Below are 13,947 nucleotides of genomic sequence, written 5' to 3'. Positions count from 1 at the left end.
ACTCAAATTGATTATGACATTCTTGTGAGACGTGAAGGACGAAGTAATGGGTTGATCAAATTGGAGTCTATGTGTATGTTGTTTGGATTTACGTTTGTTTCATCAATATTTTATTTTAGAATATTATTTTATCAATGGTTTCATTATATGTAATAGGATTTCTATATGACAAGATTTATCCTATGTTGATCTAGCTAAATAATATCAATATTATTTATTTTCAAGAGCTTATACCTTTTCTTTAACTTGTATTTTATAACTTAAAATACTTCTTATTTGATTTTTTAATTGTATACTTATTTATGTAGATACATCCGTAAAAGCATATCTTAAAATTAGTAAGAATTAAAATAAATGAATAGAGGAAAAACTATTTAGTGCCCCAAAGTCATTCTTTCTTAACCCTAAACGTTATTTTTCCATTCAGAATCCTTGCCCTTTTTGGTTTCACAAATCTTAAAAACTTTCTACCTTCTTTAAAGCACTTATTTACCATAACTCATAAGAGGTGGAAAGTTCTCTATATTAATATAAATACTATTAATTCTCATAAATTGCTAGTTTTAAATAATTGGAAGCACTGACAGTTTATTTTAAGCAAGGAAAGCGGCAAGTCCATCCTCCATAAGCAATAACCGTGGGAAATATTAAAATTTCTTCTGATTAGGTTTTTCTTCGTTTGTAGTTCTGGCCCTCTTTTTTCTACTGCTTGTTATCCTTCAATAAATGAACGAACATATATATATAAGGGATATAAGGGGTCCTTTGTAGGAATTCTTCATTGGTTCTTTCTGTCCTCTGCCAGTTTCTGAAATTAACTTTGTTTGAAAGAGCATTTGAAATTCTTGGAGTAGATTGGAAGTATAGCCAAATCTGAATATACTCGTAGACTTGGATGATTGCTTTTGGAGGTATATTCTAATCGATTCCTGTTAATTTATTTATTACTTTCCAATGGATAAATCATGGATTGGAAAGCCACAGAACACAAACGAATACTTGCTTGGTTTGGATAAATTTCTTGATTCTGCGTTTAAGAATGTGGTTGTGGAAGATACAATCAAATGTCCATGTCCTAAATGTGGTTTTGGCAAGTGGCAAACTAGAGAAATAGTGCGGGATCATTTGATTTGCAAGCTATTCCCTCAAAATTATGTTATTTGGAATCTTCATGGTGAGAAACAGGTAGTAGAGCCTTCTGGAGATAGAGATGTTATGCAAGAGATGTTTCATCCAGAAAATTCAATAGAAACAATGATTAACGATGCATTTGGGCAATATAGGCACCAAGCAGCTGATGTAGGGATATCTCAACCATTGGGTTCAAATGAAATATCAAATGAGGGGCATAGGGAGGATTCTGGTGACTTTCATGATTTTCTCAAAGATGGAAGTAAAACACTGTATGAAGGGAGCAAGTACACAAAGTTAGAGTTTTTAATAAAATTGTATCATATAAAGGTCTATTGTGGATTAAGTGACAAGGCAATGACCATGATACTAGATTTGTTGAGAGATGCATTTGAAGATACAAATTTACCTTCTTCCTTTTATGAGGCCAAAAATACCATTAGCAAACTTGGCCTTGACTACATCAAGATACCTGCATGTCCAAATAATTGTATGTTATACTGGGAAGGTGACTCAGAATTGAAAGCATGTAAGCATTGTGGTACATCTAAATGGAATCCTAACAAGAAAAAAAAGCAATCTGCAAAGGTTTTACGTTATTTTCCATTAAAATCAAGGTTACAAAGATTATTTATGTGTTGTAAGACTGCTGAGCATATGAGATGGCATGCTCCAAGCAGTAACAAAGATGGGTTGATGAGGCATCCAAGGGATGGTGAGGTATGGAAGACATTTGATCGGACTCATTTTGGATTTGCTTCGGATCCTCAAAATGTTCGCTTAGGCCTTACTACTGATGGTTTCAGTCCTTTTGGAACAATGAGTACTACCTATAGTATTTGGCCAGTCTTCTTGATTCCATACAATCTTCATCCTTGGATGTGTATGAAACACACCTCCTTCATCTTATCAATGATTATTCCGGGCAAGCAAATGCCTGAAAATAATATAGATGTGTACTTACAGCCCCTCGTGAAGGAATTATGTGAGTTATGGAATGATGGTAATGAAACGTTTGACTCATCATTGAAAGAAAATTTTAGAATGCATGCAGCTCTTATGTGGACAATCAGTGACTTTCCTGGATTAGGTATCCTATCTAGCTGGAACACACATACTGGTTTTGCCTGCCCAACTTGTAACTTTGACACAGAACTTTGTCGTTTTCGTCATAGTAAAAAGTGGTGTTTTATGGTCATCGACGTTTTCTGAGAAGAAATCATAGGTTTAGGTTGAATCGAGTACGCTTTAATAGAAGTACAGAGGAGCGGAATCCACCATTAAAATTATCAGGGTTGGACATTTTGAGACAAATTGAAGAAAGGAGAGTAGCAGAGTTGAATGTTAGCGGGAAAAGATCTAGAAGAGCAACTAAACATTGGAACAAGAGAAGTATATTTTTTGAACTTCCTTATTAGAAATCTAACTTGTTACGTCATAATTTAGACTTTATGCATATCGAAAAGAATATATGTGACAATATCATATATACACTGCTGCATGATAAATCAAAATTAAAAAATAATATTAATGCCCGAAAGGATCTAAGAGAAATAGGCATAAGGCGTGATCTTTGGCCGGATGATAGTGGAAAATATCATCTTGCTATTTTTTCACTTGTGACTGATAACAAAAAGAAGCTGGACACCAAAAAGTTGTTCCTTACAACTTTGAAGAATATTAAAGTACCAGATGCCTACTCAAGTAACATTTCCAGATGTGTTGATTTGGTACAAAAAAAGATTTTTGGATTAAAAAGTCATGATTGCCGTATTATTTTAGAGCAATTGCTACCATTGGCGATCCGCAATGTGTTGCCAGACCATGTAGTTGCAGTTTTGGTGGACTTTTGCTCATTTTTTCGTGCCCTTTCTAGCAAAACCTTGAATCTTTTGGAGCTTGATAAGCTCCAAGAGCACATTGAAAGCATACTTTGCCACATAGAGATATTATTTCCTCCATCATTCTTTACAGTAATGGTTCATTTGTCTGTCCATCTAGCAAAAGAGGCAAAACTGGGAGGTCCAGTGCATCACCGAAACATGTATCCTATTGAGAGGTAAAACATTAACACTTCTAATTTGAATATACTTGTATTCTGGTCATTTTAAATAGTTTGTACACTTATTTCCTATTATTTTTGTAGGGAATTAGGCCATTTTAAGTCATTTGTACGAAATAAAGCACAACCAGAGGGTTCTATAGCTGAGGGTTACTTACCTGAAGAGTCTCTTACCTTTTGTTCTCGGTATATTGAGGATATTGAGATAAGATTCAATAGGCCTAGGCGTGTTCGTGATGACCCAAATGTCACTGAGCCTTCTGGAAGGTCCCTCAATTAGGTAAACCTGTATCAGCTTCGGTTACATTCCCTTTAACTCATATACAGAAACTACAAGCTCATCGATATGTGCTTCTGAACTATGCAATTGTCACGCCATTTGTGGAGTGAGTAACTCATACGGACTTTATATTATTTATCATTGTAATGTTTGAAGTAGGCTAGTCATGTTCTTTAACGTTAATGTAATTATTACATATAGCGAATTTAGACAGTACATAAGGAGGAGTTCAAGAAGAAGACCATCGCCTACTGAGATAGAGAGGAGAGATAATAAAGAGTTTGTTGATTGGTTCCAAAAGCGGGTGAGTAAGTAATCATTAGTTATTATTTTTATTTTATTTGAATGACACTAAGACAATTTTATTTTGATTTAGATTTTGAATCCAGACACAATAGATACAATGTCTATTGATCTAAAGTTTCTTGTACGAGGTCCATCGGCACATGCAAGAAGTTTTACTGCATATAACATCAATGGGTCCAAATTTTGAACTTTGGCTCGAGAAGAAGGTCTACAAACACAGAATAGTGGAGTTTTCTTAACCTCTAAAACATCATGTATTGCAAGTAGTGCAGATGGAAATTTAAGGCAAGCAGAGTTACCATATTATGGGAAGTTAGAAGATATTATTGAGATTAATTATAATGGTCGGCTCAAGGTGGTTCTTTTCAAATGTAGATGGGCTGATACTGCTCGAGATAGAGGGTATAAAAAGGATCGTTGGAACTTAAATTGTGTTAATTTTGATAGATTGATTCATACAGGTGAACGTGAAGAACATGAGCCTTATATCGAAGCATCTCAAGTACAACTAGTGTACTATGTGGATGATATTGTCAATAAATGGTGGAGTGTTGCTGTGCATCTAAAGCCAAGAGATCTGTATGATATGGGAGAAGAAGTAGTGGAAGATGAAGTATATGAGAATGAACCATACCAAGATCAAGAACTCGAACAGTTCTTTAGTGATGGTGATGAGTATGTACAACTAGCTACGGACCATATAATAGATGATGTAGTAGAGAAAAATGTTGCTACTAACTTAGCATCAGATACATGCATGTTTGAATAGAAAATTTATTTAATATGTTGATTTATATGAAGGTAATAGTACTGCATAACTAAGTAATATTTATTTCATTTATTTGGTGTATAAGGCATGTTTAGAAATGATATTCATATTTGCTTCACCCTTTTTTATTTGATTCACCTCTTTTTAATCTGTGGTAATTATGATATGGAACCTCCTGCCACTGCAATGTTACCTGGCACTACGGCTGCTGCAGGTACTTGTTTCATCATTAAGGTTACAACTGATATTATGTTGATAATTGTCACATTTTTCTTTGACATAGTGTGGAAGTCCATATTAAAATGCATGGTTACGTTTTGGTAAGCTTTTTGGTTCTTTAACTTCCACCTATAATGGTATTGAGTCATGGAGTAGATTGGTTTTTTTGTTTTTATTTATTGTTTACTTGGTGAAGTAATTCCGAAACTGAGGGTTTTTGGTTTCTTGTTGTGTTTTGTGTTTGTTTGTTTGTTTTGTATGACTTGTCTTATATTCTAAGAAGGCAATATTGGGCTACTTGCCCCACTGTGCTGACAATGGGTGTGAGCAGACTTCTGTAGCTTTTATGTACAAGGAAGAACCAAAACAGGTCGTGTTCATCTTCATCCAGGAATTCCCTGTTTGGTAGTTACAAATATTTTCTGAATATACTGTAAAATTTCTACTCCTTATATTTTTTTACTTATATTTCTTAATACAGAATTCATTTATTCTTTCAAAATCATTTTAATAGGGAAATGTAAATACTCACTCTTGTATCGTTTAAAGTATACGTCATGATGCCATTTTCAACTGTATCTTGGTTGCCTCTGCAGGTCAAGTTCCTGGGACCAACCTACCAATTCCTGGAATGTTTCCTAACATGCTTCCTTTAGCATCGGGCCAGGTACTGTCAGCACTCCCTTTTCAGTTGTGTGGATTCAATGCTTTTATCAAGATTCTCATTTATTTGTTCCTTGTTGGTTGTGGTAGTTTGGAGTTCTTCCTGTTATGCCGATCCAGGCAATGACACATAAGGTTGGTAATGTGTTAGTAATTTCCTTTTCAGGCTCACGGTGCGTATGAACTCCTCTTTTTTAACCTAAAGTGTTTCCTAACTTGTTCTGTTATCAGGCTACTAGGCATGCTCGGCGAGTTTATGTTGGTGGACTTCCGGCTAATGCAAATGAACAGGTATTAGACCACCCTCTACCAATCTCAAGAAGTAGTTGGTCTTTTTGACATTTCCATATAATGTTTATTTGTTGAAACAAACTAGATGAACACTTTCTCCTGCATTCATTGCATAGTAGTTTTAACTGTGCGAAGGCAAACCTTGGAGCAACAGTCAAGTTGTCTCCGTGTGGCCTATAAGTTCGAGTCGTGGAATCATCCATTGATGCTTGCATCAGGTTGGCTGCCTACATCACACCTCCTTAGGGCGCGACCCTTCCCTGGACTCTGCATAAATATGAGATACTTTGTGCACCAGGTTACCCTTTGAGTTTAACTGTGTCTGAGTGATTCATCTTTTTTCGCCTTCAAATATGAGAGATATTATGCGGTTGGAATCACTTTGGTCCAAATTTGGAATTTCTTGTGACTTGACTTGGGTTGTTTAAAAGTTGGCTACTCAAATTTTGGAAGTTGCTTAGTTCCTTTTCATATTTTGATATCTTTCAGATTCACTTCAATATTTTTAATGTGGTTTAGTACTTCTTATATTTTGTGGATGTAAAATTTGTTACGCCGTCATTTCGGTCAATATAACTTAGTTTCATCTGATTTACTACCGACATAGTATGAAATCAGTAATAGTACCTTTCTTACAGTCACCACCGTGAAAATCTTTCTTAGTCATTCACTTATTTACTATTACTCTCTATATAAATATGGTATGTGGTGATTTTCTGAATAGTGCTCAAAGTACTATTCACGTCTATGTTTAAAGAATTAATATTTTGAAATTTAATAATTTATAGTAAAGTATCACAGAATCAACCTCATTCCATGTACCATTATTTGATATTTCTTTTTGAAGATATCCCTTGAAGTCACTATCTGTTGAGAGAGAAAATCTGCATGTGGTTTTTTCTTTTTTACCTCATGGTTAAAGCTGATTTTCTATGACCTATCTCTGACATTGCTCTCATACATACCTCTTGTTTCTCTTGACACACTGATTCTCATACAGTCTGTTGCGACCTTCTTTAGTCATGTTATGTCTGCAATTGGAGGAAACATAGCTGGTCTAGGTTAGTTTAAAATTTGTCCTCCTTTGTCATATAAGTACAACTAAATTTACCTTTCAGATGCTTAGAGTATTGTTGAAAATTTTCAGGGGATGTTGTTGTCAATATCTATAAACTATGAAAAGAAGTTTGTTTTTGTTGAAATGAGAACAGTAGAGGAAGCTAGTAATGCCATGGCATTGGATGGCATCATATTTGAGGTACCTAAAATGTGTAATAGCTGATCAGCTAGTTATGATTTAAAGAAGATAAATTTTTTACCTCTTGTGTAGGTGGTTTATCCATTTGGGAGGAAGCAAGGTGTAGAAAATTATAGTTTTAGGGCTATCCCTTGAGTCTTGTTTAGTCCAATAAAATTTTGGAAGCAACATCTTTCCTCCCCTTCCCGCATAAGAGCTGATATCTTCAGACCTGTTTCTTTCTCTTTTGTTCGTTTGTTAGTCATTTATTTATCATTATTGGAGCTTATCAGATGTTATTGGATAATTCTTTATCCAACATCAAGTATATGTTGTTACGTTCAACTGACTGCTCTGTGCGCCTCTGTGCACGCATTTTTTGTCCAGGACGCACCCTGTAAGGTCAGAAGACCGAGTGATTACAATCCTTCTCTGGCTGCTACTCTTGGTCCTAGCCAACCAAACCCAAACCTCAACATGTAATGTTCGGTTCCATTGTGTGGTTCTGGTTTTGAGATAAACAATAATCATCCAGGATAAATGTGTGTTCTATTGAATTCATTTCTTCAGTTGACTAAATGTGGGGTTTATGTATATCTTGTGGAAATGATTTACATGCTTCTACATTCCAATTTACTATAGGCCGAAGAACATGATATGGAGGTGAAACTGGAGGAATTCTAAGCTGAGGTAGACAATGCTAATGTTGTATTTCAAAGGTCATAGGATATTGTGTTTAAGAAATATTTGATTATGTTAACGCTTGAATCCTTCATATGAGTACAGTTCCTTTTTCTTTTAGAAATTAATATCTTGATCCAACTAAAGTTTTGAAGCTGTAATATGGCAGGTTGAAGAACGAAGAAGACTTGATATTCTATCCCAGGGGAAGAGGACAAAACATGTCAAAAACAAGTATAAACGTTTAGGGAGGATGAATTGAAACCCATGGATGCAGAGCAACTGAGAAAGTATGGTCACAAAATGGTGAATTTCATTGTTGATTATTACAAGAACAATGAGAACAATCAAGTTCAGGTTTTCACAACATCTATTAATTATTTCCTAGTAAAAGATTATTTCCTAGTAAAAGGTTTAGCCCTAGCATGATAGTGTTATTTTGGCAGAATTTATGGAGACTTAGCGAGCAAATAGTACTCCATTCTATTCAGAATGAAATTAATAAAGCTCAATCTTGTAATGATACATACATGTTTACTATCTTAGTTGGTTGATGACCATATCAGATATCATTGTTCATGATAAATTTTTTGTTTAATTCCGTAAGAATTTGAATTTGTAATGTTTGTCACTGTGGTTATTTTTTATGAAATTTGATTTGTTGTGGCGGAAATAAACTGCCACTATTTTTTTTAATATTAATATCATATTGCAGCGGTTATAAACCCCACATAATTGTTTTTTAAAAAAAATATTTAAATCATATCGTGGGGGTTTAAAAACGGCCACAATTTTTTTTTGAACCATTATAATCATATTGAGGGGGTTTATAAACTACTGCAGTATTTTTTTTTGACACATTGAAATCATATTGCGGGGGTTCTAAACTACCACCAATTATCTTCAAGAACTCCCACAAATTCAAAATTTATTTTGTGGCGGTTGTCGTGGAGGTTTTAAAAACTCGCCACAAAATGCTCATGGCAAAGATAAATGTGGCACTTCTAGAAACCGCCACAATTCTTTTTGAGGGGGTCAAAAACCGTCACAATTTGAACAATCTCTCCCCCCCTCACCCCCAAAAATAAGTGTTTTCTTGTAGTGATAATGACACAAGAGAGTAACAACGATACCAACTCTTTTCACGAGGTAAATACAATACCCGAGCGAAATAATATTACCACTATAATATTACAACTTAGTAGTGTTAAGAGACTACTACAATTTTTGAAAGAAATAACACTATTTATTTAAAATACCTCACTACAATATTACTGACACTCACTATTTATCTCACATAATATAATCTGTGGATTACTCTCTCTAACTTCTATTGCTTCTCTTTGTTTTGGTGTATTTTCAAATGAGGAGAAACTCATCTATTTATAGCAAAAAATTCTTGGCCTAATAGTGGATATAATGTTACGGCAAATGTCATGAAATTTTGGTCCACAAATTTATTGTAATGGATATCAAGAAAACTTGGCCCCTTCTTGAAAAAGAAGCCAATGGTAATATTACACATGGGATGAACCCATCACAAACTACCATTTTAACTAATAGTTTTCTTTGAAATAACATCAAAAGATATTCCATTCTGTTGAAGCCTGTCTTGGAGGTCTGTCGGGCCAAACACAATCCCAGGAGGGAAAACACCTCCCTTTGGAAGATTGTCTCGTTCCTTGAGCAAAACGAGGGCACACTGGACGAGAATGATAGGAGTTGTCAAATAACCAATCTCAGGTCCCATTACTCTTGTAATTATCTCCGTATCAGGTTTCTTGTTTCCTTGTGATGCAAGATTGCCATCACTATACCCGTGTCCAACAAACCACATCTTAAAATTAGCACTTGCCACTTGATCTTCAGTTGGACCTTTTTTCCTGAAATATCCAAGACTGAACACTGAAGGGAAATTCAAGAGCAGCCATCTGCCGATACCAGTTTTACCAAAGAGACCAATGAACCAGCCAACTATAATGAAACGAACAACACCTAACAGAGATTTCGAAGCTATTTTCATACCAAAGTGAGCTGGCTTTATGCTAGACCAAAATGCCTCCCTCCTCTCAATCTGTTCGGTGCTTTCGTTAACACCAGGTAAACCACGAGGATCTTCAGCCAAACATGAAAGTGTTCTCCGGACTACAGTTGCATCTGCTGATGGTAACTTTACAGCCCAAAGCCCAATTTCCTTTAGGTGGTGTACCATTGGACCTTTAGGTGGGGGAGGACCGGACATCTGAAACAAACAGGAAAATATTGGAGCGTGAAAGAGAAATAATATGTTTCACAGAATCTGATGTGTTATTTAAGAAAACATAAATGGTGCTGTGCACATTTGTATAACAGCACGGAAACTACCTTAACGTAATTGACTGCGTGGACATTAATGACGTACTAACGTTTACACCTTCAATCGCATAATGACTAATATAGTTCTAAGCTTTAAGGATCAATTACTTCTTAACGGTCATCATTTCTCCAGTGAAACAAAAGAGTAGTGAAGATAGAATAGTTATCAAGGATTTGACGTATGTGATTGACCTGAGCCTTTAACACTTTTCCCACAAAAATCATGGGCTACTCCACCCATAGCCTTCATCTTTTGCGTTCGAATCTTATAAGTTTTCATATGGTACCAGAGTCAATATCTGATAAATCCGTATGCGTAAGTAACTCAAAAATCGGTTAAATTAGAAGGGAGGGTGTCGAGTTGCATTTATCGTGCATGAGCTGTTTAATGGCTTTCAAAAATATCTACTCCTATAAAAGTCTTTAAAGTTTTTGGATCGAATGTTCAATTCTTTCCAATCTAACTTCATTAAAAGTTTGAATATATCTTCATACACATTGAGCGAGATGAGTGTATAAGCCATGTTATGATCATAAAATCTTACCACAGGACGAGCCATCTTAGGCCGGGAGCGCCTTAGTTCCTGTAACTTGTCCGCATTAGCCACACTAAGCACCGCTGACTCATACGTCCCCAAGTTTCCAACAATTCTCTTGTCCGATTCTAAACTAATGTAGGCATCAACCTGTGTATGAATTGCCGGCGGCAGCCACTGTCTCGAATTGAACATCCAGCCTAATTCAGCAGGAATAGAATCAAAACCACAGGCCGAAACAACTAAAGAGCCCATTTCCACAGCCTTCTCATGGTACTTCATTTCCATCCTCTCCATAAACTCGGGCTCTCCACAAATATCCAAGTAATCACATCCAGAGTCAGCACAGGCCTTAACAACGGGCTCACCGTATAGGCGAAATGGGCCGACACAGTTGAGAATGATTTTAGCCTGAGACGCGAGGTGGCGGAGAGAAGATGGGTCGGTGGTGTCGGCGGTGAGGATTGGAATTTGGGGTTGTGGATTTGAACGGGAGGCCCATTGGAGTGCATGGGAAAGTTTTGAAGTGTTACGGCCTGCTATAGCTAAGCTTTTTAATGGGGAAGATGGAACGTTTAGGAATTTGAGAGCCTCTCTAATGACGTATTTGCCTGTAAAACCTGAGGCACCTAAGATTATCACGTCGTAAGTCGTGTTTGGATTGTGTTTTTGAGACATTCTCCTGCTAGATATCGTAATACAAGTTGGATGACGTGAGTTTTTGAGATAAAGTCCAAAGTAGTCCAATATCTTTGGAGAAGTCATCTTATTAGTCCACATTTTCTGAGACCGAACTTCCGTCAGTTTTTTTGTCGAGAAAAAAGCCACGTACACCTCACGTGATCTTTTCTTTCCCTCTAAAACTTAGCCGGAGCGCAGAATCCCGCAAAATGAATCCTCCTGTATTGTAAGCTGCCATGACAAGGACAGAGAGAAATGAGGAATGATAAAATCACTTAGAAATATGAAGTCGATGGGCTTCAAAATCTACGGATGCAAGAATATCATTGATAGGTCTATTGTAAACAGTCTTTTTACGACCACGCGCAGTGACGTATCTAAGTTAAGATATGAGTTCACATGATCTCATGCTCCTCTCCCTAAACTATGTATAATTATATTATATATTTTTCAGAATTACTTATCCAGCTCTTTAGTACCAGGTTCATCTGAACCCAGTTCTTTCGATACAGAACATAAATTTATGTATAAAAATTATTAAAATTGCAATAAATAGTTGATGTAAACCCATAACTTTAACAATATAATATGTTAAATACTAAAAGTCTTAAAGGTCACCCATAAAGTCTAAATCCTGAAACCGCCTTTACGTTCACCCATGTTCAAGGATTTCTATGGTGCAATAATTATCGGGTGCACATCTATAAGTGAAATTAGCGGTTCAAATCCTACTCTAGACGATCTTGTTTTCGGCACGGAGTATATAAATATATATGTGAGGATCATTAAAATTTCAAAAAGTATATAATTTTAAACCTATAATTTTATAAGTATGGTGGGTTCATGATAAACAACTAAATTTAAACCCGTCAAATGTAAATTCCATAGAATCACCTTTTCAGAGTAGTGCACACATCCTCTTGAAATCTTAGATCCGTCTCTATTAAATCACAAGATAAATGTAAGATTTGTATATATACTACCCTCCTGAGATCTCAATAATAGAATTTCAGTAGTATATTGTTATTATTGCAAGAAAAGCATTGACACGAGCTTCTTTCACTACATATATCGCACCCCCTTTTCTCGAAGAAAAAGAATGTTAAAGTTTTGGAAAAAAGGGAAGAAGCTAAAAATATGGGACAATATGGTAACTCTAAGAATTCTAATTATTGTGAAGTCGACACCTAACATTTATTCATAATGCATTATAACTCTAAGAATTCTAAATATTTTGAAGTCCAACTATATAACCCATTATGTTTATAACAAAACGTTTATGAAAATGACGGAATCCAACATGCAATGCAGAGCGTGAGAACGTAAAAGCGAACACTTAATGTGCTATCAGAATCAAACATCAGATTCTATGACGAAATCAGGAACTCAATACTAATTATTTCATTTTTTTTCAATTTGTTAGTCCTCAATATACAAGAGAAGAGATACAAAAAATTAAATTAAACGGAAAATTGTATTCTAACATAGAATGGAAAAACCTCCGTATTGCTACCTGATGACAAAATGAGAACCGAGCAAGACCAAGCCTTCAAACATAGATCTGGTATTGGGGCATGAGGAGGACTTGAGAGGAGCAAGTGCAAAGATTTGGTATTGGGGAGAGGGTTTTGCCGTAATGAGGGGACAAAGCCATGAATGTGATGCTTTTTTTATCGAAGATTTTGTTCTCTTTTCCCCCCTAAATATAATCGACTCACCATTTAATTCCATATTTATAGCTAAATGGTTGAAAACATTTATTCAGGGTTGGATAGTGAACTTTTTAAAAACGGATCAAATGTGAATAAAAATCATATTATCCACTTAGAAAATGAATAACTAATTAATGAGTTTAACTTTTATATTTGTAAAGCTTCAAATTGAGGTTCCTCAAGTTTAAAACACTAGGAATTCATATTACTCGTTAATACGTTTTTTATCGGTATTAAATATGGATCAGGCCAGATAATTTATCCATTTTGCATTACCCATTTGACCCGTCCATATGCGATCCGACCCGCTAGTTTACCGCCCCTACTCATACGATATTAGGTTGCTTATCCCTTCCCCCATTATTAGTTAGGTATTACCTGCTTTCATTTTTAATGCTATCCTCTATTTTGTAGCACTGCTTGGCAAAATATAAATTGAATCACCTCTTTTTTCTTTTTTATTTTTTGGTCAACAAATTAGGCATACTGAAAAATGGATAATTATCAGATAAGATAAGAAGCATAAATTCTAATGGTATAGCTAATAGCTGGTAAATTGTGAGGTAAAAAACAATGAAAAGAGAAAACAAGGGTTGTGGTGGAGTGATTACTCCTTCATTATTAACCAGAGGTCTCGGGTTCGAGTTTCTGGGTATGGAGTCGCCTTTGTTAGGGAGCGCTTTACTCCCAATGTGAGACTCTCCAACGCGAATTCGGATTTAGTCGGACCCTAACATGAGTGACATCGGGCGGGAAACAAAAAAAAATGTAGGTGAGAATGGTCCACACTGTACTGCACAAAAGTTTTGTATGGTCACCTCATCATGGAAATGGACCCCAATATAGAAACAAGTTGGTTCCTCTGGCACTGTTGCAGTGTAAAATTCAACAGGAAGAGGAAATGACAATGAATAGTCATTCACAAAGGCACATGAGGTAGGTGGAAAGACGTAAATACATAATATGTATATCAGTATATGTATTGTATAGGCCAAAAATCTTTCCTTGGAATATTTAGCATAAA

At 35.6% G+C, this 13,947-nt stretch overlaps 3 protein-coding genes across 3 annotated transcripts; 2 read left to right on the top strand and 1 right to left on the bottom strand.

Moving 5' to 3' along the window:
* The first annotated feature begins 954 nt into the window (after positions 1–954).
* On the top strand, positions 955–2,343 carry LOC142171993 (uncharacterized). Its single transcript, XM_075235743.1, has one exon. The coding sequence runs from the start codon at positions 955–957 to the stop codon at positions 2,341–2,343; it is 1,389 nt and encodes a 462-aa protein (XP_075091844.1).
* Positions 2,344–4,713: 2,370 nt separating this feature from the next.
* Positions 4,714–7,114, top strand: LOC142171992 (splicing factor U2af large subunit B-like). The gene is made up of 6 exons (XM_075235742.1): positions 4,714–4,762; positions 5,364–5,434; positions 5,521–5,565; positions 5,662–5,721; positions 6,869–6,979; positions 7,052–7,114. Exons 1-6 carry the CDS (start codon positions 4,714–4,716, stop codon positions 7,112–7,114), a joined length of 399 nt encoding a protein of 132 aa, XP_075091843.1.
* Positions 7,115–9,075: 1,961 nt separating this feature from the next.
* Positions 9,076–12,918, bottom strand: LOC107778049 (putative mitochondrial saccharopine dehydrogenase-like oxidoreductase At5g39410). Its single transcript, XM_016598228.2, has 3 exons — positions 12,725–12,918; positions 10,540–11,442; positions 9,076–9,881 (listed from the first exon to the last, which is right to left on the bottom strand). The coding sequence occupies exons 2-3, from the start codon at positions 11,308–11,310 to the stop codon at positions 9,192–9,194; spliced, it is 1,461 nt and encodes a 486-aa protein (XP_016453714.1). The 5' UTR covers positions 11,311–11,442; positions 12,725–12,918; the 3' UTR covers positions 9,076–9,191.
* Positions 12,919–13,947: the final 1,029 nt, after the last annotated feature.

This window comes from Nicotiana tabacum, chromosome 17 (genome assembly GCF_000715075.1).
Source record: "Nicotiana tabacum cultivar K326 chromosome 17, ASM71507v2, whole genome shotgun sequence".
NCBI classification, from domain to species: domain Eukaryota; kingdom Viridiplantae; phylum Streptophyta; class Magnoliopsida; order Solanales; family Solanaceae; genus Nicotiana; species Nicotiana tabacum.
This window is presented reverse-complemented; position numbering and strand designations above follow the sequence as displayed.

Bases quoted from the DNA above. Each gene is read 5' to 3' on its own strand.
- LOC142171993 (XM_075235743.1), top strand. From the start codon at position 955: ATGGATAAATCATGGATTGGAAAGCCACAGAACACAAACGAATACTTG.
- LOC142171992 (XM_075235742.1), top strand. From the start codon at position 4,714: ATGGAACCTCCTGCCACTGCAATGTTACCTGGCACTACGGCTGCTGCA. The intron at 5,722-6,868 runs GTATTAGACCAC...GAAAATTTTCAG, and splicing joins CGGCTAATGCAAATGAACAG to GGGATGTTGTTGTCAATATC. The intron at 6,980-7,051 runs GTACCTAAAATG...CCTCTTGTGTAG, and splicing joins TGGATGGCATCATATTTGAG to GTGGTTTATCCATTTGGGAG.
- LOC107778049 (XM_016598228.2), bottom strand. From the start codon at position 11,310: ATGTGGACTAATAAGATGACTTCTCCAAAGATATTGGACTACTTTGGA. The intron at 9,882-10,539 runs GTAAGATTTTAT...TGTTTGTTTCAG, and splicing joins CTAAGATGGCTCGTCCTGTG to ATGTCCGGTCCTCCCCCACC.